The 24,490-nt window shown below is 46.1% G+C and overlaps 2 protein-coding genes across 4 annotated transcripts in view; one reads left to right on the forward strand and one right to left on the reverse strand.

Annotated features, from left to right (window-relative positions):
• Positions 1 to 8,529, reverse strand: part of CGREF1 (cell growth regulator with EF-hand domain 1) — a 67,972-nt gene extending 59,443 nt beyond the window's left edge. The window contains exon 1 of the mRNA XM_069973297.1: positions 8,322 to 8,529. Coding sequence (XP_069829398.1) covers positions 8,322 to 8,383 — 62 coding nt within the window. The 5' untranslated portion in view covers positions 8,384 to 8,529. The remainder of the gene's footprint in view (positions 1 to 8,321) is intronic.
• ABHD1 (abhydrolase domain containing 1) overlaps positions 1 to 24,490 on the forward strand; it is a 90,096-nt gene that overhangs the window by 59,606 nt on the left and 6,000 nt on the right. Inside the window, exons 1-8 of one of the 3 annotated variants that reach the window (XM_069973294.1) lie at positions 1,042 to 1,111; positions 8,365 to 8,486; positions 9,780 to 9,940; positions 10,049 to 10,231; positions 10,422 to 10,467; positions 10,547 to 10,659; positions 15,825 to 15,998; positions 16,103 to 16,151. In XM_069973294.1, the coding sequence (XP_069829395.1) occupies positions 1,060 to 1,111; positions 8,365 to 8,486; positions 9,780 to 9,940; positions 10,049 to 10,231; positions 10,422 to 10,467; positions 10,547 to 10,659; positions 15,825 to 15,998; positions 16,103 to 16,151 (900 nt within the window). In that variant the 5' untranslated portion in view covers positions 1,042 to 1,059. Of the gene's footprint in view, positions 1 to 1,041; positions 1,112 to 8,364; positions 8,487 to 9,779; positions 9,941 to 10,048; positions 10,232 to 10,421; positions 10,468 to 10,546; positions 10,660 to 15,824; positions 15,999 to 16,102; positions 16,152 to 24,490 lie in introns of those variants that run through there. The other 2 variants (XM_069973295.1, XM_069973296.1) reach the window with 2 other exon arrangements.

The following is a 24,490-nucleotide window of genomic DNA, read 5'->3' on the forward strand; positions in this document are numbered from 1 at the left end:
GACTGCTACTGGGGGAAAGGTCCAGGGAGTGGACTGCTGAGGACTGGGGGAAAGGTCCAGGGAGTGGACTGCTGAGGACTGGGGGAAAGGTCCAGGGAGTGGACTGCTGAGGACTGGGGGAAAGTCATTGTCTCTGATGAATCCCCTTTCCGATTGTTTGGGACATCTGGAAAACAACTTATTGGGAGAAGACGAGGTGAGTGCTACCACCAGTCTTGTCTCATGCCAACTATAACCGGCATCCTGAAACCATTCATGTGTGGGGTGCTTCTCAGCCAAGGGAATCGGCTCACTCACAGTCTTGCCTAAAAACACGGCCATGAATAAAGAATGGGACCAGAACGTCCTCCAAGAGCAACTTCTCCCAACCGTCCAAGAGCAGTTTGGCCACCAACAATGCCTTTTCCAGCATGATGGAGCACCTTGCCATAAAGCAAAGGTGATAACTAAATGGCTCAGGGAACAAAACATAGAGATTTGGGTCCATGGCCTGGAAACTCCCCATAGCTTAATCCCATTGAGAACTTGTGGTCAATCATCAAGAGACGGGTGGACAAACAAAAACCAACAAATTCTGACAAAATGCAAGTATTGATTGTACAAGAATGGACGGCTATCAGTCAGGATTTGGTCCAGAAGTTGTATGAGAGCAGCCGGGGAGAATTGCAGAGGTCCTGAAGAAGAAGGCGAAACACTGCAAATATTATAGACTTGCTGCAGTAACTCATCTACCTGTCAGTAGAAGCTTCTGTTACTCAGAATATGATTGTAGTTATATTTCTGTATGTGATAAAAACATCTGACAAACACACAGAAAAACCAGAGGGCAGAGGATCATGGGAAATAGAAGATTTGTGTCATTCGTAAAACTTTTGGCCATGACTCTAGTGACTGGTAGAGGAGGATATTATTCTGTTCCTCTCTACGTTACCACGTGTTATTCTCTTCTCCTCCTTTTGTTTCCCGACACTGAGCAGTTAACAAGGCTGCCCATTACAAAGATGGCGGCAGTTGTCGGTGTAGGAGGGGCATGTGTGACTGGGTGTTGCTGAGCGCAGGATGAGGAGAGTGTGGCTGCTCCTGTGTGTGCCGTCACGGTCAGAGACACCCGGTAAAAGTCACAAGAAGTTCAAGGGCCTGTGCCTGAATATGGGGGGGGGGAGCATGTGTGATACTCTGTGTGATACTGTGTTATATTCTGTGTGATACTCTGTGTGATACTCTGTGTTATACTGTGTGATACTGTGTTATATTCTGTGTGATACTCTGTGTTATACTCTGTGTGATACTGTGTGATACTGTGTTATATTCTGTGTGATACTGTGTTATACTCTGTGTGATACTCTGTGTGATACTCTGTGTGATACTCTGTGTGATACTCTGTGTTATACTGTGTTATATTCTGTGTGATACTCTGTGTTATACTCTGTGATACTGTGTTATATTCTGTGTGATACTCTGTGTGATACTCTGTGTGATACTCTGTGTGATACTGTGTTATACTGTGTTATATTCTGTGTGATACTCTGTGTGATACTGTGTGATACTCTGTGTTATACTCTGTGTGATACTGTGTGTGATACTCTGTGTGATATGCTGTGTGATACTCTGTGTTATACTCTGTGTTATACTCTGTGTGATACTCTGTGTGATACTCTGTGTTATACTCTGTGTGATACTGTGTTATACTGTGTTATATACTGTGTGATACTCTGTGTTATACTCTTTGTGATACTCTGTGTGATACTGTGTTATACTCTGTGTGATACTCTGTGTGATACTCTGTGTGATACTGTGTTATACTCTGTGTGATACTGTGTTATACTCTGTGTGATACTCTGTGTTATACTCTGTGTTATACTCTGTGTTATACTCTGTGTGATACTCTGTGTGATATACTGTGTGATACTCTGTGTTATACTCTGTGTGATACTGTGTGATACTCTGTGTTATACTCTGTGTTATACTCTGTGTGATACTCTGTGTGATATACTGTGTGATACTCTGTGTTATACTCTGTGTGATACTGTGTGATACTCTGTGTGATACTCTGTGTTATACTCTGTGTGATACTCTGTGTGATACTCTGTGTTATACTCTGTGTTATACTCTGTGTGATACTGTGTGATACTCTGTGTTATACTGTGTGATACTCTGTGTTATACTCTGTGTTATACTCTGTGTTATACTCTGTGTGATACTCTGTGTGATACTGTGTGATACTGTGTTATACTCTGTGTGATACTGTGTTATACTCTGTGTGATACTCTGTGTGATACTCTGTGTGATACTCTGTGTGATACTCTGTGTGATACTGTGTGATACTCTGTGTTATACTCTGTGTGATACTGTGTTATACTCTGTGTTATACTCTGTGTGATACTGTGTTATACTCTGTGTTATACTCTGTGTGATACTCTGTGTGATACTCTGTGTGATACTCTGTGTGATACTGTGTGATACTCTGTGTTATACTCTGTGTGATACTGTGTTATACTCTGTGTTATACTCTGTGTGATACTGTGTTATACTCTGTGTTATACTCTGTGTGATACTGTGTGTGATACTCTGTGTTATATTCTGTGTTATACTCTGTGTTATACTCTGTGTGATAATCTGTGTGATACTCTGTGTGATACTGTGTGATACTCTGTGTTATACTGTGTGATACTGTGTTATACTCTGTGTGATACTGTGTTATATTCTGTGTGATACTCTGTGTTATATTCTGTGTTATATTCTGTGTTATACTGTGTTATACTCTGTGTGATACTCTGTGTGATACTGTGTGATACTCTGTGTGATACTCTGTGTGATACTCTGTGTGATACTCTGTGTTATACTCTGTGTGATACTGTGTGATACTCTGTGTTATACTCTGTGTGATACTGTGTTATACTCTGTGTTATACTCTGTGTTATACTCTGTGTGATACTGTGTGATACTCTGTGTTATACTCTGTGTTATACTCTGTGTTATACTCTGTGTGATACTCTGTGTGATACTTATTATACTCTGTGTTATATTCTGTGTGATACTGTGTGTTATACTCTGTGTTATACTGTGTGTTATACTCTGTGTGATACTCTGTGTGATACTGTGTGTTATACTCTGTGTGATACTCTGTGTTATACTGTGTGTTATACTCTGTGTGATACTCTGTGTGATACTGTGTGTGATACTCTGTGTGATACTCTGTGTGATACTGTGTGTGATACTGTGTGATACTCTGTGTTATACTCTGTGTGATACTGTGTTATACTCTGTGTTATACTCTGTGTGATACTCTGTGTGATACTCTGTGTGATACTCTGTGTGATACTGTGTGATACTCTGTGTTATACTCTGTGTGATACTGTGTTATACTCTGTGTTATACTCTGTGTGATACTGTGTTATACTCTGTGTTATACTCTGTGTGATACTGTGTGTGATACTCTGTGTTATATTCTGTGTTATACTCTGTGTTATACTCTGTGTGATAATCTGTGTGATACTCTGTGTGATACTGTGTGATACTCTGTGTTATACTGTGTGATACTGTGTTATACTCTGTGTGATACTGTGTTATATTCTGTGTTATATTCTGTGTTATATTCTGTGTTATACTGTGTTATACTCTGTGTGATACTCTGTGTGATACTGTGTGATACTCTGTGTGATACTCTGTGTGATACTCTGTGTGATACTCTGTGTTATACTCTGTGTGATACTGTGTGATACTCTGTGTTATACTCTGTGTGATACTGTGTTATACTCTGTGTTATACTCTGTGTTATACTCTGTGTGATACTGTGTGATACTCTGTGTTATACTCTGTGTTATACTCTGTGTTATACTCTGTGTGATACTCTGTGTGATACTTATTATACTCTGTGTTATATTCTGTGTGATACTGTGTGTTATACTCTGTGTTATACTGTGTGTTATACTCTGTGTGATACTCTGTGTGATACTGTGTGTTATACTCTGTGTGATACTGTGTTATACTCTGTGTGATACTCTGTGTTATACTGTGTGTTATACTCTGTGTGATACTCTGTGTGATACTGTGTGTGATACTCTGTGTGATACTCTGTGTGATACTGTGTGTGATACTGTGTGATACTCTGTGTTATACTCTGTGTGATACTGTGTGATACTCTGTGTGATACTCTGTTTATACTCTGTGTGATACTCTGTGTGATACTGTGTGATACTCTGTGTTATACTCTGTGTGATACTGTGTGATACTCTGTTATACTCTGTGTGATACTCTGTGTGATACTGTGTGTGATACTTATTATACTCTGTGTGATACTCTGTGTGATACTCTGTGTTATACTCTGTGTGATACTCTGTGTGTTATACTCTGTGTTATACTCTGTGTTATATTCTGTGTGATACTGTGTGATACTCTGTGTTATACTCTGTGTTATACTCTGTGTGATACTCTGTTTATACTCTGTGTTATACTCTGTGTGATACTCTGTGTGATACTTATTATACTCTGTGTTATATTCTGTGTGATACTGTGTGTTATACTGTGTGTTATACTCTGTGTGATACTCTGTGTGATACTGTGTGTTATACTCTGTGTGATACTGTGTTATACTCTGTGTGATACTCTGTGTTATACTGTGTGTTATACTCTGTGTGATACTCTGTGTGATACTGTGTGTGATACTCTGTGTGATACTGTGTGTGATACTGTGTGATACTCTGTGTTATACTCTGTGTGATACTGTGTGATACTCTGTGTGATACTCTGTTTATACTCTGTGTGATACTCTGTGTGATACTGTGTGATACTCTGTGTTATACTCTGTGTGATACTGTGTGATACTCTGTTATACTCTGTGTGATACTCTGTGTGATACTGTGTGTGATACTTATTATACTCTGTGTGATACTCTGTGTGATACTCTGTGTTATACTCTGTGTGATACTCTGTGTGTTATACTCTGTGTTATACTCTGTGTTATATTCTGTGTGATACTGTGTGATACTCTGTGTGATACTCTGTGTGATACTGTGTTATACTCTGTGTGATACTCTGTGTTATACTCTGTGTGATACTCTGTGTTATACTCTGTGTGATACTCTGTGTGATACTCTGTGTTATACTCTGTGTGATACTCTGTGTGATACTCTGTGTGATACACTGTGTGATACTGTGTGATACTCTGTGTTATACTCTGTGTTATACTCTGTGTTATACTCTGTGTGATACTCTGTGTTATACTCTGTGTGATACTCTGTGTGATACTCTGTGTGATACTCTGTGTTATATTCTGTGTGATACTCTGTGTGATACTCTGTGTTATATTCTGTGTGATACTCTGTGTGATACTCTGTGTGATATGCTGTGTTATACTCTGTGTGATACTTATTATACTCTGTGTTATATTCTGTGTGATACTGTGTGTTATATTCTGTGTGATACTCTGTGTTATACTCTGTGTGATACTGTGTTATACTCTGTGTGATACTCTGTTATATTCTGTGTGATACTCTGTGTGATACTCTGTGTGATATGCTGTGTTATACTCTGTGTGATACTTATTATACTCTGTGTTATATTCTGTGTTATACTCTGTGTTATATTCTGTGTGATACTCTGTGTTATATTCTGTGTGATACTGTGTGATACTCTGTGTGATACTCTGTGTGATACTGTGTGATACTCTGTGTGATATACTGTGTGATACTCTGTGTGATACTCTGTGTGATACTCTGTGTGATATACTGTGTGATACTCTGTGTTATACTCTGTGTGATACTCTGTGTTATACTCTGTGTTATACTCTGTGTGATACTGTGTGATACTCTGTGTTATACTCTGTGTGATACTCTGTGTGATATGCTGTGTGATACTCTGTGTGATACTCTGTGTGATATGCTGTGTGATACTCTGTGTGAACTCTGTGTGATATGCCGTGTGATACTCTGTGTGATACTCTGTCTTATATTCTGTGTGATACTCTGTGTTATACTCTGTGTTATACTCTGTGTGATACTCTGTGTTATACTCTGTGTGAAACTCTGTGTTATACTCTGTGTTATACTCTGTGTGATACTGTGTGATACTCTGTGTTATACTCTGTGTGATACTCTGTGTGATATGCTGTGTGATACTCTGTGTGATACTCTGTGTGATATGCTGTGTGATACTCTGTGTGATGGTGGTTGGGGCTTTGTCATACATTGTTTCATTCAGCGATCGCTCTGTTACACTGTCAGATGATATTTGTTGTGGTTATTAATGAGGTACACTGTGTGTTACATTGTTTTGTTGATTGATTGATGGATTAACATTACACTGTTTCCTGTACATTGGTACATTCATTGATGGATTTACATTATTGTGTTCTATTTATTGATGAATACATTACCCTCTGTTACATTGTTTATGTTGTCACATCCGTTACTTGTGTGTTACATTGTTTATGTTGTCACATCCGTTACCTGTGTGTTACATTGTTTATGTTGTCACATCCGTTACCTGTGTGTTACGTTGTTTATGTTGTCACATCCGTTACCTGTGTGTTACGTTGTTTATGTTGTCACATCCGTTACCTGTGTGTTACATTGTTTATGTTGTCACATCCGTTACCTGTGTGTTACGTTGTTTACGTTGTCACATCCGTTACCTGTGTGTTACGTTGTTTATGTTGTCACATCCGTTACCTGTGTGTTACGTTGTTTATGTTCCCTCACAGCAGGAATTGGTTTAAGCACATCCTTTTGAGTGCTATATGTGTTCCCTGATGAATCCGTCCATAATTGGGACGGTTGAAACGCGTCGGAACGAGCACAGCGTACGAAATATGTGCTGTGCCTTTATATAATGATATCTCTTGCTGTTTGTTTTTTAAGGTGGTTTTGAGTTGACACTGTTTTGCACTCTTTTCTGTCTTCTGTTTTTTCTCTTTTGTTTCCTCCTGGGCACGTGCAATAAGGAAGGGACTGTCATCGTGGTTGGGGCCACCCTATTAAGGAGGTGGGTTCCCCAAAAGGCAGGGCAAGAGGTTACTAGGGCAGAGAGCAGGGTACACCGTCACTCTCCTCTCTTTTCTTTCCTCTGTTTTGGATTGTATCTTGTCTCTCTCAGTGCCTGGCCTGTAGTCCCTATCTATTAGTACCCCTTTGGGGGCGCGGGACATATATTTTTTTTTTTTCCCGATGTGCATATTTGTCCTTCAGGTAACTTCACTGTATATAGAGTACACTAGTGGATGTTTCTGTTTGTCTGTGTGGACCTTTGTTTAATATTTTTAATGAATTATTAAAAGTTAAGTATTAGTTAGTCTTAAGTGGTCCTTGTACGCCGGTGATTACTACGTTGTTTATGTTGTCACATCCATTACCTGTGTGTTACGTTGTTTATGTTGTCACATCCGTTATTTGTGTGTTATGTTGTTTATGTTGTCACATCCGTTACCTGTGTGTTATGTTGTTCGTTATATGTTGTTACATCCGTTACCTGTGTGTTATGTTGTTCGTTATATATTGTCACATCCACTACCTGTGTGTTACGTTGTTTATGTTGTCACATCCGTTACCTGTGTGTCACGTTGTTTATATTGTCACATCCGTTACCTGTGTGTTACGTTGTTTATATTGTCACATCCGTTACCTGTGTGTTACGTTGTTTATATTGTCACATCCGTTACCTGTGTCTTACATTGTCACATCCGCTACCTGTGTCTTACATTGTCACATCCGTTACCTGTGTGTTACGTTGTTTATATTGTCACATCCGCTACCTGTGTGTTACGTTGTTTATATTGTCACATCCGCTACCTGTGTGTTACGTTGTTTATGTTGTCACATCCGTTACCTGTGTGTTACGTTGTTTATGTTGTCACATCCGTTACCTGTGTGTTACGTTGTTTATATTGTCACATCCGTTACCTGTGTGTTACGTTGTTTATGTTGTCACATCCGTTACCTGTGTGTTACGTTGTTTATATTGTCACATCCGCTACCTGTGTGTTATATTGTCACATCCGTTACCTGTGTGTTACATTGTCACATCCGTTACCTGTGTGTCACGTTGTTTATATTGTCACATCCGTTACCTGTGTGTCACGTTGTTTATATTGTCACATCCGTTACCTGTGTGTCACGTTGTTTATATTGTCACATCCGTTACCTGTGTGTCACGTTGTTTATATTGTCACATCCGTTACCTGTGTGTTACGTTGTTTATATTGTCACATCCGTTACCTGTGTGTTACGTTGTTTATATTGTCACATCCGTTACCTGTGTGTTACGTTGTTTATATTGTCACATCCGTTACCTGTGTGTTACGTTGTTTATATTGTCACATCCGTTACCTGTGTGTCACGTTACATTCAGCGTGGGTCCTGTGTGTTCCAGGAGCTGCGACAGACGTCATGCAGGGAGAGTCTCGCCTTCAGCCCCCGTCCTCTGGATGGACTCCTCTGTTCTTGGGTGTTGGGGTGACTTGGCTACTGTACTATTGGACACAGATATGTAAGGTCAGTCTCAGGGTTACTGCTTATCTTCCCTGAAAATGTCTCTGTCACCTTTGTCTTCAGCCATGTCACTAAGGACAGAGTCTCTGCACCCCTCCCCCTCCTCCGACCTTTCCTCCATTTCTTACTTTCTTTCTCTATAAGTTCAATGTTCACTGGGACTGGAAACCCTTTGTGGAAGTCACACGACCCCATCCCCTGCCCCACAGATACCACAGCATATCAGTCATAGACATCAGTGAGGGGTATACCAGCTCCAGACTCAGGGACCCTCCTCCAAACTCTTCTATCCCCTCTAGACTCTTCTGTCTTCCTCTGTCCCCCTCCAGAACAGTGTCCCTCCTTTAGACTCTCCTGTCTACTTCTGTCCTCATCCAGACTCCCCTGTACACTCTCAACATGTCTCCTCCTCCAGACTCCTCTGCGCTCTCTTTAGACTCCTCTGCACTCTCTAGACTTCTCTGTACCCTCTAGACATGCGTCTCCTCCTCTAGACTCCTCTGCGCTCTCTTTAGAGTCCTCTGCACTCTCTTTAGACTACTCTGCACTCTCTTTAGAGTCCTCTGCACTCTCTTTAGTCTCCTCTGCACTCTCTTTAGACTCCTCTGCACCCTCCAGACATGTGTCTCCTCCTCTAGACTCCTCTGCACTCTCTCTAGACTCCTCTGCACCCTCTAGACATGTGTCTCCTCCTCCAGACTCTGCACTCTCTTTAGACTCCTCTGCACTCTCTTTAGACTTCTCTGTACCCTCTAGACATGTGTCTCCTCCTCTAGACTCCTCAGCACTCTCTTTAGTCTCCTCTGCACTCTCTTTAGACTTCTCTGTACCCTCTAGACATGCGTCTCCTCCTCTAGACTCCTCTGCGCTCTCTTTAGTCTCCTCTGCACTCTCTTTAGACTCCTCTGCACCCTTTAGACATGTGTCTCCTCCTCCAGACTCCTCTACACTCTCTCTAGACTCCTCTGTACCCTCTAGACATGTGTCTCCTCCTCTAGACGCCTCTGCACTCTCTTTAGACTCCTCTGCACTCTCATTAGACTCCTCTGCGCTCTCTTTAGACTCCTCTGCACTCTCTTTAGTCTCCTCTACACTCTCTTTAGACTCCTCTGCACCCTCTAGACATGTGTCTCCTCCTCTAGACTCCTCTGCACTCTCTTTAGACTCCTCTGCGCTCTCTTTAGACTCCTCTGCACCCTCTAGACACGTGTCTCCTCCTCCAGACTCTGCTCTTGTATTGCTTCTCCTGACTATTTTTGGCCAGTATCATTGAGTTTGTGTGTCTCCTCTGGGCAGCGACCTCGCCTCGTGTGCTCAGGGCCCATGCGTCAGTTCTTGGAGTCTTATTGTCCGGTAGTGATGGAAAAGTTCTGCCCAACCTTCTGGTGTTCTGGAGGGAGACTACAAACCATTGTGAGGGTCATGTTGGCCTCCAAACCTCGTACCTCATACAGGAAGTAAGTGAACCTTCCAGTGTTGTAGTTCATGCAGCTGATGATGATGGCTACTCTGGTCCATCTTCTCCACGCTTCTTCTGTAGTAATGATTTCACATTTTCCTTGCAGCGAGATCATTAGCACCGATGATGGAGGTCAGATATCTCTGGACTGGATGGACCATGATGAAAGTCCCCACTTCCCTGACACAGCCACTCGGCCCACTATTATCCTACTACCCGGCCTTACAGGAAACAGTCAGCAGTCCTATATACTGCACCTGGTGAGACAAGCCAAGAGCCATGGCTACAGGTAATGGTGATATGGACAAGAGGGGGCAATAACCTTAATCGTATGTGAGCGTATATTCACATGTGGCAAATTTGATGCAGAATCCAGTCCAGTGTGAGTATATGTTTAGGGTTATACATGTTATGTCTTGAGGGAGATATGTATTTAGTGTATTCTGTCCAGTATATGATATTATGTTGTCTCTTGGCAGGTGTGTAGTGTTCAATAACCGTGGCTTTGGTGGAGAGAAGTTGTTGGTAAGTTCTGGTGATCTCTGGCCATGGGTTCAGTCATACATTTGGTGATCATTCACAGTGGTCTCCCATCTCTCCACAGACTCATCGCACGTTCTGTGCATCCAACACAGAAGACCTGGCCAGGGTGGTCGACCATGTCCATAACCGCCTCCCAGCTGCTCCTCTAGTGGCTGTGGGGGTGTCACTTGGGGGGTAAATGTTTGTCATGTTATGTCACCTGGTTATATGGCTGTTAGACATTGCACAAAAAAAATAAAGCATGAAGCAGATACCAGGAGACAGGCCAGTACACCAGGAGGAGGGGGCCATAGTGCCCAGAGCATGAAGCAGATACCAGGAGACAGGCCAGTACACCAGGAGGAGGGGGCCATAGTGCCCAGAGCATGAAGCAGATACCAGGAGACAGGCCAGTACACCAGGAGGAGGAGGCCGTAGTGTCCAGAGCATGGAGCAGATACCAGGAGACAGGCCAGTACACCAGGAGGAGGGGGTCGTAGTGTCCAGAGCATGGAACAGATACCAGGAGACAGGCCAGTACACCAGGAGGAGGGGGCCCTAGTGTCCAGAGCATAGAGCAGATACCAGGAGACATAAAGAGGGCCGTAGTGTCCAGAGCATGGAGCAGATACCAGGAGACAGGCCAGTACACCAAAAGGAGGTAGTCGTTGTGTCCAGAGCATGGAGCAGATACCAGGAGACAGGCCAGTACCCCAGGAGGAGGGGGCCGTAGTGTCCAGAGCATGGAGCAGATACCAGGAGACAGGCCAGTACCCCAGGAGGAGGGGGCCGTAGTGTCCAGAGCATGGAGCAGATACCAGGAGACAGGCCAGTACACCAGGAGGAGGGGGCCGTAGTGTCCAGAGCATGGAGCAGATACCAGGAGACAGGCCAGTACACCAGGAGGAGGGGGCCATAGTGCCCAGAGCATGGAGCAGATACCAGGAGACAGGCCAGTACACCAGGAGGAGGGGGCCGTAGTGTCCAGAGCATGGAGCAGATACCAGGAGACAGGCCAGTACACCAGGAAGAGGGGGCCGTAGTGTCCAGAGCATGGAGCAGATACCAGGAGACAGGCCAGTACACCAGGAAGAGGGGGCCGTAGTGTCCAGAGCATGGAGCAGATACCAGGAGACAGGCCAGTACACCAAAAGGAGGTAGTCGTTGTGTCCAGAGCATGGAGCAGATACCAGGAGACAGGCCAGTACCCCAGGAGGAGGGGGCCGTAGTGTCCAGAGCATGGAGCAGATACCAGGAGACAGGCCAGTACACCAGGAGGAGGGGGCCGTAGTGTCCAGAGCATGGAGCAGATACCAGGAGACAGGCCAGTACCCCAGGAGGAGGGGGCCGTAGTGTCCAGAGCATGGAGCAGATACCAGGAGACAGGCCAGTACACCAGGAGGAGGGGGCCGTAGTGTCCAGAGCATGGAGCAGATACCAGGAGACAGGCCAGTACACCAGGAGGAGGAGGCCGTAGTGTCCAGAGCATGGAGCAGATACCAGGAGACAGGCCAGTACACCAGGAGGAGGGGCCGTAGTGTCCAGAGCATGAAGCAGATACCAGGAGACAGGCCAGTACACCAGGAGGATAGGGCCATAGTGCCCAGAGCATGGAGCAGATACCAGGAGACAGGCCAGTACACCAGGAGGATAGGGCCGTACTGTCCAGAGCATGGAGCAGATACCAGGAGACAGGCCAGTACACCAGAAGAAGGGGGCTGTAGTGTCCAGAGCATGGAGCAGATACCAGGAGACATAAAGAGGACCGTAGTGTCCAGAGCATGAAGCAGATACCAGGAGACAGGCCAGTACCCCAGGAGGAGGGGGCGGTAGTGTCCAGAGCATGGAGCAGATACCAGTAGACAGGCCAGTACCCCAGGAGGAGGGGGGCGTAGTGTCCAGAGCATGGAGCAGATACCAGGAGACAGGCCAGTACACCAGGAGGAGGGGGCCATAGTGCCCAGAGCATGGAGCAGATACCAGGAGACAGGCCAGTACACCAGGAGGAGGGGGCCGTAGTGTCCAGAGCATGGAGCAGATACCAGGAGACAGGCCAGTACACCAGGAAGAGGGGGCCGTAGTGTCCAGAGCATGGAGCAGATACCAGGAGACAGGCCAGTACACCAGGAAGAGGGGGCCGTAGTGTCCAGAGCATGGAGCAGATACCAGGAGACAGGCCAGTACACCAAAAGGAGGTAGTCGTTGTGTCCAGAGCATGGAGCAGATACCAGGAGACAGGCCAGTACCCCAGGAGGAGGGGGCCGTAGTGTCCAGAGCATGGAGCAGATACCAGGAGACAGGCCAGTACACCAGGAGGAGGGGGCCGTAGTGTCCAGAGCATGGAGCAGATACCAGGAGACAGGCCAGTACCCCAGGAGGAGGGGGCCGTAGTGTCCAGAGCATGGAGCAGATACCAGGAGACAGGCCAGTACACCAGGAGGAGGCAGCGGTAGTGTCCAGAACATGGAGCAGATACCAGGAGACAGGTCAGTACACCAGGAGGAGGGGGCCGTAGTGTCCAGAGCATGGAGCAGATACCAGTAGACAGGCCAGTACCCCAGGAGGAGGGGGGCGTAGTGTCCAGAGCATGGAGCAGATACCAGGAGACAGGCCAGTACACCAGGAGACATGGAGGAGGCCATAGTGTCCAGAGCATGGAGCAGATACCAGGAGACAGGCCAGTACACCAAAAGGAGGGGGTCATAGTGTCCAGAGCATGGAGCAGATACCAGGAGACAGGCCAGTACACCAGGAGGAGGGGGACGTAGTGTCCAAAGCATGGAGCAGATACCAGGAGACAGGCCAGTACACCAGGAGGATGAGGCTGTAGTGTCCAGAGCATGGAGCAGATACCAGGAGACAGGCCAGTATACCAGGAGGAGGGGGCGGTAGTGTCCAGAGCATGGAGCAGATACCAGGAGACAGGCCAGTACACCAGGAGGAGGGGGCCGTAGTGTCCAGAGCATGGAGCAGATACCAGGAGACAGGCCAGTACACCAGGAGGAGGGGGCCGTAGTGTCCAGAGCATGGAGCAGATACCAGGAGACAGGCCAGTATACCAGGAGGAGGGGGCGGTAGTGTCCAGAGCATGGAGCAGATACCAGGAGACAGGCCAGTACACCAGGAGACATGGAGGAGGACATAGTGTCCAGAGCATGGAGCAGATACCAGGAAACAGGCCAGCACACCAAGAGGAGGAGGCTGTAGTGTCAAGAGCATGGAGCAGATACCAGGAGACAGGCCAGTACACCAGGAGGAGGAGGCTGTAGTGTCCAGAGCATGGAGCAGATACCAGGAGACAGGCCAGTACACCAGGAGAAGGGGGCTGTAGTGTCCAGAGCATGGAGCAGATACCAGGAGACAGGCCAGTACACCAGGAGGTTGAGGCCGTAGTGTCCAGAGCATGGAGCAGATACCAGGAGACAGGCCAGTACACCAGGAGGTTGAGGCCGTAGTGTCCAGAGCATGGAGCAGATACCAGGAGACAGGCCAGTACACCAGGAGGATGAGGCCGTAGTGTCCAGAGCATGGAGCAGATACCAGGAGACAGGCCAGTACACCAGGAGGATGGGGCCCTAGTGTCCAGAGCATGGAGCAGATACCAGGAGACAGGCCAGTACACCAGGAGGAGGGGGCCCTAGTGTCCAGAGCATGGAGCAGATACCAGGAGACAGGCCAGTACACCAGGAGGAGGGGGCCGTAGTGTCCAGAGCATGGAGCAGATACCAGGAGACAGGCCAGTACACCAGGAGGATAGGGCCATAGTGTCCAGAGCATGGAGCAGATACCAGGAGACAGGCCAGTACACCAGGAGGATGGGGCCCTAGTGTCCAGAGCATGGAGCAGATACCAGGAGACAGGCCAGTACACCAGGAGGAGGGGGCCCTAGTGTCCAGAGCATGGAGCAGATACCAGGAGACAGGCCAGTACACCAGGAGACATGGAGGAGGACATAGTATACAGAGCATGGAGCAGATACCAGGAGACAGGCCAGTACACCAGGAGGATGGGGCTGTAGTGTGTAGGGCATGGAGCAGATACCAGGAGACAGGCCAGTACACCAGGAGGATAGGGCCATAGTGTCCAGAGCATGGAGCAGATACCAGGAGACAGGCCAGTAAACCAGGAGGATAGGGCTGTAGTGTGTAGGGCATGGAGCAGATACCAGGAGACAGGCCAGTACACCAGGAGGAGGGGGCCGTAGTGTCCAGAGCATGGAGCAGATACCAGGAGACAGGCCAGTACACCAGGAGGAGGGGGCCGTAGTGTCCAGAGCATGGAGCAGATACCAGGAGACAGGCCAGTACACCAGGAGGATAGGGCCGTAGTGTCCAGAGCATGGAGCAGATACCAGGAGACAGGCCAGTACACCAGGAGGAGGGGGCCGTAGTGTCCAGGGCATGGAGCAGATACTACCTTTGTGCAAGGATGAACAGTGCCAGAGCCATGCAAAATTACCTCCAGCAGCCAATAATATCCATGTGTCCATGCTCAAACTGTCAGAATTAGACTCCATGGGGGACATTTATTAAGTCTTGCGCTTTTTGCGCAATAAATCCTGTGCACATCAGGGCCCATTGGTGCGAAAAGAAATGAAACCTATGCCAGCTCAAAACTAGCAGCGATTTCACTGACATTTTTCCTATGGAAAAATTATAAATCCGGCGCACGCAGAGGCCGTGTCCTCACTGCCTGTCCCTCTGGCGCAAGAGATGTACAGTAGATGGGCAAACAATGCAAACAAAATAGTTGTGAAAAAACCATTTGCAAATATTTTTAGATCGGGCCCATCTGCACCTATAAAGGCCTTTTAATAAATGTCCCCCCATAATTTGGGTATGAGGACCTGATGTCCACAGGAGACATCAGGCCGCGGCACTGTCCCGATGATTGGCTAAGCAGCCTGTGACTTCAGACAGTGCCAGGAGTGGGCCAAAGCTAGAAGGACAGTAGGGAGCTTAGAGAGGTACATAGGAGTTTTTGTTTGTTTGTTTTACAAGGGCTGCACAGAAATTGCTAACAATGCACTTGCTGCCCAATTATTGCGAAATAGGGCCCGAACTTTCATTCTCGACCTTATTCCTCACTTTTGTCACCCATACTGACCTCACTCCAACCCTGACCCTACTCCAAATCTTTGTCACCAACCCTGAACCTGCTCCTTACAGTCATCGGATCATGAGCTTGCTAATCATTACCACCAACACTGATTCTAATCCTAATCGTCATTACTGATCCTATTCCTAAGTGTTATCACCAACACTGACCCTAGTCCTAACCTTCTTGGATACTGACCCTGCGCCTCCTCATACCTCATGTAACCTCCTTTTATTAATGTCATTTTTTTTCTTACCTTTAAGGATGATGCTGTTAAACTATTTGGCCACCATTGGTCACAGATCTCAGCTGTGTGCAGGCCTTGTCTTCTCCACCCCATGGAACGTCTTTCTGTCCACCGCCTCCTTGGAGCAGCCACTAAATTATCGGCTATTCAATAAATCCTTGGTCATCTCACTACGAAATACAGTGGGAAAGTAAGAGATGCCTGATCAGCATCTTCTCCATCATGTCCTCCATGTCTGTCTTCTGTCGTGCATTCTCCCCATCCCCCACTTCCTGTTGTCTGTTGCTCTTTCAGGTTCCGTGATGTTATAGGGAAAGTTCTGGATGTGGACTCAGTCTTACAGGTAAGAAGCTTCACAATTTTTAGGTCTGCAACATATCTGGTTGACTACTCTGTATGTACATGCAGGGATGTGCTAGATTCATTGAATTTGGGCTTGTGTAAAGAACTGTTGGTGAGGGTGATGTCCAGAGGAACGCCATCTCACAGTGACAGCTGCTCTGGTTGAGAGATCCGGAAAGAACTGGTGGGATCTCCACAAAGTACTTTACCAGAAGTCTCCTATTAGGGTACTATTACAGGGAACGATAATAGAATCGGGTCGATTCGGCCAATTATCGCTCCATGTAATAAATACAACGATCAGCCGATGACAACGATCATCGGCTGATCGTTGATATAGGTTTGGACCTATTTTGGTCGGACGCCAACCGCGCATCACTACGTCTAATAGCAGTGCGCGGCCGGCGACTGACGATATATATTACCTATCCACGTTCCAGGGCTGCTCCTGCGGTCTTCTTCTTGGGTCCTGCACGCTCTAGCGGCGGTCCCGGCCTGTGATTGGCTAAGTGGCCTGTCAGCTGAGAGGCCACAGCAGCAGCCCTGGAACGTGGATAGGTAATGTATATAGTTAAGCAAGGGCTGACATTGGTAACGATGTCCCTGCAACCCTTGTTTAACGATTATCGGGCCGTGTAATAGGTCCAGTAAACGAGCAGCGATCTAGCAGATTGCTGCTCGTTTACAGGTATTATCTGGCCCCCATCGGCCCGTGTAATACCACCCTTAGGGACCAAGATGTGCAGTGCATTTCCTTGTTTATGAAGAAGCCCTATTCAGCAATATACGGTAAGAGTCCACTTCCCATTAAGTTCAGGTGGGAGGACAACAAGACCCGACCTGATGAGACACCAGGAAGAATACAATACACTTTGGGGTAAATTTATCAGTCATTTTTCTGTGCACCTTCTTTTATTGCAGGGGTCTTTTGTGTAAAATCTATCTATTGTGTACTAATTCTTTGTGCACCTGCACAATATTTCTCAAAACAGGTGTAAATTTTTACATTTGGTCAGGGGTAGTGAACGGCTGCGCAAAAATTTTGCACAATTTTTAACTTTTGAGCAACAATAAATCAGTTTCATACAACTGCACAGTCTAAAAAACTGCTTCACATTCACTTAGGTGAATAATAAAAAAAACTAGATTTGCATTTCCAGGGAAATACAGTGCTTGAAAAGAGTGCCCCTTAACCAGTGACTTCCAGACTGCCCCTTTACCGGTGACTTCCAGAGCGCCCCTTTACCGGTGACTTCCAGAGCGCCCCTTTACCGGTGACTTCCAGAGCGCCCCTTTCCTGGTGACTTCCAGCGCGCCCCTTTACCGGTGACTTCCAGAGCGCCCCTTTACCGGTGACTTCCAGAGCGCCCCTTTACCGGTGACTTCCAGAGAGCCCCTTTACCGGTGACTTCCAGAGCGCCCCTTAACCAGTGACTTCCAGAGCGCCCCTTTACCGGTGACTTCCAGAGCGCCCCTTAACCAGTGACCTCCAGAGCGCCCCTTTACCGATGACTTCCAGAGCGCCCCTTTCCTGGTGACTTCCAGAGCGCCCCTTTACTGGTGACTTCCAGAACGCCCCTTTACCGGTGACTTCCAGAGCGCCACCTTTACCGGTGACTTCCAGAGCGCCCCTTTACCGGTGACTTCCAAAGCGCCCCTTTACCAGTGACTTCCTTTTAAGAAAAACTTTAACCCTTGGTCGCGTCCCTTTAAGAGCGACTTGGGTCCCTTTAAGAGCGGAATGGGTCCCTTTATCAGCAACCTGGGTGGCTCTTAAAGGGACCCATTTTACACTTAAGAGCGACTTGGTTCACTTTTAAGAGCGACTTGGGTCCCGTCCGTTTAAGAGCGACTTGGGTCCCTTTAAGAGCGACTTGGGTCCCTTTAAGAGCGAAATGGGTCCCTTTAAGAGCGACCTGGGTCTCTTTAACCCTTAGAGGACGGGGCCAATTAAAATTTTTGCGTTTTCGTTTTTTCCTCCTTGTGTTTAAAAGGCCATAGCAGTTGCATTTTTTCACCCAGAAACCCACATGAGCCCTTATTTACACATTGTCCACATGACAGCACCACATGGAGGATGTTACCCTTGACCTAACAGGAACAGGAAATACAGAGAGAGGTTAAAAGGGCACTCCCCCAATCCCACCTCAGTGTTTTCCTGTTCCTGTCAGGATCAAATGGAATACAGAGAGTACCTGTGATCCTGCCAGGGTCATGGGTGGGATGTTAGCCTTAAGGAGCGGTCCGGAGCTTCTCTCTCTGTTCCCCCTGCTTGGTCTGCCTTCGGCTCGGTGTCGCGTCCCTTAGTAGGATGCCTCGTGGTCCCGGTCTCCCTGCGGTGCTTGACTGGGGTTAATGCAGGGGACCTCCATGCTGCCGCTTCACATGCGTGCCCGAGGGTGCTCCTGGGACTGAGACACACGGTGCGTGCGTCGCGTAATGACGTCAGACGCCCGGCGTATGATCCCGGCAATGGACTTCCGGGTTTGCGGCACGGCGCTTTGGCGCCGAATTTAAACTTCCCCACTGCCGAGTTCCTCAGTCCATGGCTCGGCAGTGGGGAAGTTTAAATTCGGCGCCAAAGCGGGCGTTAGGACCGCACGGCAGACCGGAAGTGGATCAGCAGCTTCAGGTGATTTGACACCAGATTCAAATCACCGGCAGACTACTTAAGGGTAAGATTGTTTCCTTTCTCTCTCTCTCTGCCACTATGGATTCCTCTGGTACTGGAGAGGCTGCCGAGTCTGTTGCTGCTGCTGGTTCTGTGAGTAACCCATGGGGTTCACCATATGAAGGAAGGCAATCTTTTCTTTTGATTCTGCTTCCTAATTAGTTTGGCCTCTTCTTCTCTCTCTCTTAGGGAGAAAAGGAGACACCAAAAAAGACAAAGGGCAAGAAGTGTGTGGGCTGCAATGCTGTATTGCCTGAGGACTGTGCTAAACAATTATGCAAAGTATGCTGGACTAAGCTGAATCCTTCTACTCGTGTATCCATTACGGATGAATTGCGTAAGGTCATTCGCCAGGAGATTAAATCTTCCATGTCTAAATTGTCCTCTACTACTACTTCCACTGCCGCCTCTACTTCTGTTGCTACCTCTGCTCCCAAAAAATCTCCACCTAAAAAACGTAGATATGTTATTTCTGATACTGAATCTGAAGAGGAAAAGGAACCCTCTGAGGAGGGTGTAATCCCTGTGGAGCCTTCCCCTAGCAAAGAGTCGGGAAAATTCTACTTTTCCTCTGAGGATTCAGAAACACTGATTAAAGCTATTAGGAGCGTTATGGGGTTTGATGATTCTGAACAGCCTATGTCCATTCAGGATGCCATGTTTGGGGGCCTTAAGCCTAAGAAAAAGAAGGTTTTTCCCATTCATGAAAACATTAAAGATCTCGAAAGAACCCGAAAAGAGATTATTTACTCCTAAAGAGTTTTCTAATAGAATGATATTTGATGATAAAGAAACTGAACTATGGTCTAGCATTCCCAAGGTTGATGTTCAGGTTTCAAAGATGGTAAAAAAGATTTCTCTTCCTTTCGAAGATGCCTCTCAGCTTAAAAATGCTATGGATAGAAAGATGGAAGGCCTACTTAGAAAGAATTGGGAATCAGCAGCAGCTATTATTAACCCTAACATTGCCGCTACTAATGTATTCAGAGCTCTCTTTATATGGTTGGAACAACTAGAAGGTCACCTAGAAGGTACTACTACCTCTCGGGAGGACATATTAAAGACCATTGCCATGCTTAAATTGGCAACCAGTTTTTTAGCAGATGCATCTACTGAATCCATTAGGATGGCTGCTAGATCCTAAGCTTTATCCAACACTATTAGAAGAGCCTTATGGCTGAAGCATTGGCAGGGTGATGCTATATCTAAAATTAAATTATGTCAAACCCCCTTTGAAGGTTATCTGCTTTTTGGTTCTTTTTTGGATGAAATCCTAGAGAAAGCGGCAGACAAGAAGAAGGATTTTCCTGTACCCAAACAGGAAAAAAAGCAAGAAGCCTTTTCGTCGCTATACCCCATATACCCAAAAGAAGGAAGAATATTGAAGTAAAGGTAAAGGAGGAAGATGGTCCTATCCTAAAGGAGGACGTGGAAAGGGTTTCCTGCTCAATCCCACCTCCGAGGGAAAAAGTAAGTGACAACTGCAGGGTGGGGGGAAGACTCTCTCATTTCCACAATCAATGGGAGAAGATCACAGACAATCAGTTCATTCTAAACATCTTGAACAGTGGGTATTTAATAGACTTCTCCTACCTTCCCCCCTCAAAATTTTGTATAACCCACTTCACTTCAAATACCCTGATGAGTCGTCTGTTGAAAGGGGTTCAGGAACTGCTAACTTTGGCTGCCATCCTACCTGTTCCTCAAGAGGAGATCGGTCTGGGTCACTACCACTACTCAACCCTCTTCCTAGTTTCCAAACCCAATGGGACTCACAGAACAATTATAAATTTCAAACCCCTAAACAATTTTCTCAAATACAAAAAATTCAAGATGGAAACAATAAAGACTACCATTCCACTTATCCATCAGGAGGCATCTATGGCAACATTAGATCTCAAAGATGGCTACTTCCACATACCCTTTCACCCTGCTCACCAAAAATATCTAAGGTTTGCAGTTCAGACACAGCATCAGACACTTCACTATCAGTTTCAGGCACTACCTTTCGGAATTTCATCAGCCCCTTGGCTATTCACGAAAGTAATGTTGGAAGTAGTGGCACACCTAAGGACACAGGGAGTGACTATTGTTCCATATCTGGACGATCTGCTCTTAATCGCACCATCTCCATCCCTTCTTTCCTTGCATGTCCAAACGACAATTTCTACATTACAGATAAGTCAGATCTGACACCATCCTGCAGGAAAAAATTTCTAGGGATGATCTTGGACTCAAGCCAGCAGAAAACCTTTCTACCCCAGGAGAAGGTGAATACATTAATTGCGAACATTTCCTCTTTCAGGAAGAAAAAGTCCACTTCAATCCAGAAAGCTATGTCCTTTTTGGGATCTATGACGGCAACAATCCCTGCAGTACCATGGTGCCAACATCATACCAGTGTCCTTCAAGCCGACATACTTCGGGTTTGGAATCGGTCCCCTCTGTGATTGGACAAACGCATGTTCATTTCGACAAAGGTAAAGAACTCTCTCCTTTGGTGGTTGAGGAAACCAAATCTACAGAAGGGATGCCCATGGAACCTGGATCCGGTAATTCCGGTAACAACGGACGCCAGCCAATCAGGCTGGGGATCCCACATACAAGGTTTCCAATTTCAGGGTCGCTGGACAGAGGAAGTGAGTCTTCAATCCTCCAACTTCAGAGAATTGGCCGCAGTATGGGAAACCCTGAAGATAGCGGAAAATCTTCTCGGCAGCAATGTGAAGATTTATTCCGACAACTCAACAGTGGTAGCCTACCTTCGTCACCAAGGGGGTACAAGATGCAAGCTTCTGCAGCTCCTATCCAACAAGATTTTCTCTTGGGCAGAGAAGAAGGTAAAATCTATTTCAGCAGTGCATCTGAGAGGAGTGGACAACAGGCTAGCGGATTTCTTAAGTCGCAGAACAATCCACCCTGGGGAATGGGAGCTAAATTCCCAGATATTTTATCAACTAGTAGAAGAATGGGGTTTGCCTTAGGTGGACTTATTCGCCACAAGAAGCAACAGGAAGACCAACATGTTCTTCAGTCTAAATCCACTAGATCGTCCGACGGGACTGGAAGCTCTCCAGCAGGATTGGAATTTCCAATTGGCCTATGCCTTCCCTCCTCTACCTCTTATTCCAAGAGCCCTACAGAAGATCCGGGCCAGCAACGACACATATATATTTATAGCCCCTCATTGGCTCAAAAGGAGCTGGTTCAGTCTTCTGTCATTCCTGAAAGTGCAAGATCCCATTCTTCTTCCTCTCCAGTCGGATCTCCTGTCCCAGGGACCTCTTCTTCATCCAGACCTTCAGAACCTACACCTAACTGCTTGGTTACTGAGAAGTCCATCCTCACGGCCAGGGGATTATCTCAAGAGTAGTCGATACTCTGCTAAAAAGTAAAAAGGGTGTAACATCTGCCATTTATCTTAAGCAATGGAAGAAGTTCTGTTCCTGGTACGGCGACCCTCCTCCTGATCTGACTCAACCAGATATTCCCAGAATACTAGACTTCCTACAAGCCGGACTAGACAAGGGTCTCTCTTTAAGTACCTTAAAGGTTCAAGTCTCTGCTCTGGGGTGCATCTACGATACCAGAATTGCAGATCACCAATGGATAAAAAGATTCTTTAAAGCGGTATCTAGAATCAAGCCAAAGATTAAAAACCTAGCACCCCCGTGGGACTTAAATACGGTTCTATTAGGACTTTCAGACAGGCCATTTGAATCAATGAAATTTCTTTAAAATTCCTAACTATTAAGACCGCTTTCCTTGTTGCCATAACTACGGCAAGAAGAGTGGGAGAAATTCAGGCTCTATCCATCATGCAACCATATTGCACTATCCTAGATGATAGAATTGTTTTCAAATTAAATCCTGTTTTCCTTCCTAAAGTTGTAACCAATTTTCATAGGTCTCAAGACATTATAATTCCCTCATTTTGTGATAACCCAAAAAATTAGAAGGAAGAGTCTTTTCATCACCTAGACGTCAGACGCGCAATCTTACAATACCTAGAAACTACGAAGCCTTGGAGAAAAGATGAAAATCTTCTTGTCCAATTTCAGGGCCCTAACAAGGGTAAGAAGGCTTCCAAGGGTTCTATAGCATGTTGGATTAAGTCGGCTATATGCGAGTCATATATAGGCAAAGGAAAAGAAGCCCCATCGGGTCTCAAGGCCCATTCCACCAGAGCCACTGCAGTCTCATGGGCAGCCAAATCAGCAGCCTCTCTAGAACAGATCTGCAAAGCTGCTACCTGGTCCTCGCCCCACACCTTCTTCAGGCATTATCGGCTGGATGTGGGTACTTCCATAGACATGGCTTTCGGGAGAAAGGTGCTACAAGCTGTGGTCCCGCCCTTAGAGTCTAAGTTGGTATGTCTCCATGTGGTGCTGTCATGTGGATGATGTTTAAAGCTAGAATTATTACTCACCGATAATTCACTTTTCATGAGTCCATCATGACAGCACCCTTATAATTCCCTCCCTATTGTGTTGTTGATCCTTTGGTTTCGTTATAATAACACTGAGGTGGGATTGGAGGAGTGCCCTTTTAACCTCTCTCTGTATTCCCTGTTCCTGTTAGGTCAAGGGTAACATCCTCCATGTGGTGCTGTCATGATGGACTCATGAAAAGTGAATTATCGGTGAATAATAATTCTAGCTTTTTTGCGCCACTAATTGTACTTTTCAATGACAGGATGAATTTTTTCATTAAGTACACTGCAGAAGAAAGAAAAAATTCAATGTGTGGTGAAATTGAAAAAAAAAGCATTTCTTTTATTTGGGGGTTTTTCATTTTTACGCCATTCGCCCTGGGGTAAAACCGACTTGTTATATATGTTCCTCAAGTCGTTACGATTACGACGATATATAACATGTATAACTTTTCTTGTATTTGATGGCCTGTAAAAAATTCAAACCATTGTTACCAAATATATGTTCCTTACAATCGCTCCATTCCCAGGCTTATAGCGCTTTTATCCTTTGCTCTATGGGGCTGTGTGAGGTGTCATGTTTTGCGCCATGGTGTGATCTTTCTATCGGTACCTTGATTGCGCATATACGACTTTTTGATCGCTTTTTATTACAATTTTTCTGGATGTGATGCGACCAAAAATGCGCAATTTTGCACTTTGGGATTTTTTTGCGCTTGTGCAGTTTACCGTGCGAGATCAGGAATGTGATTAATTGTTTGGGCGATTATGCACGTGGCGATAGCAAACATGTTTATTTCTTTATTTATAACATGGGGAAAGGGGGGTGATTCACACTTATATTAGGGGAGGGGGCTTTTTATTGATAACTTTTTCTTTCTTTTACACTCATACTAGACACTCCCCTGGGGTTAGGGTTATTCCCCCCTGGGGTTAGGGTTATTCCCCCTGGGGGACTTCTAGTATAAGTGCACTGATCTCTCATTGAGATCCATGCTGCATAGATATGCTGCATAGATCGATGAGATAGGAACATTGATTGCTTCCGGCTACTGCAGCCGGAAGCAATCGAGTGCCAAACCGGGATCAGCGCCATTACGGCGCAGACCCCGGACGCAGTAAGATGTGTGGATCGCCCCTCTAGACACCAGGGATGGCTGCATTCAAGTAATCGGATGCAGCTGTCAACCTTGACAGCTGCATCCGATTACTTTATTAGCGGGTATGCCGATCGGAC

The sequence above is a fragment of the Dendropsophus ebraccatus genome, chromosome 6, assembly GCF_027789765.1.
Source record: "Dendropsophus ebraccatus isolate aDenEbr1 chromosome 6, aDenEbr1.pat, whole genome shotgun sequence".
Taxonomy (NCBI): Eukaryota; Metazoa; Chordata; class Amphibia; order Anura; family Hylidae; genus Dendropsophus; species Dendropsophus ebraccatus.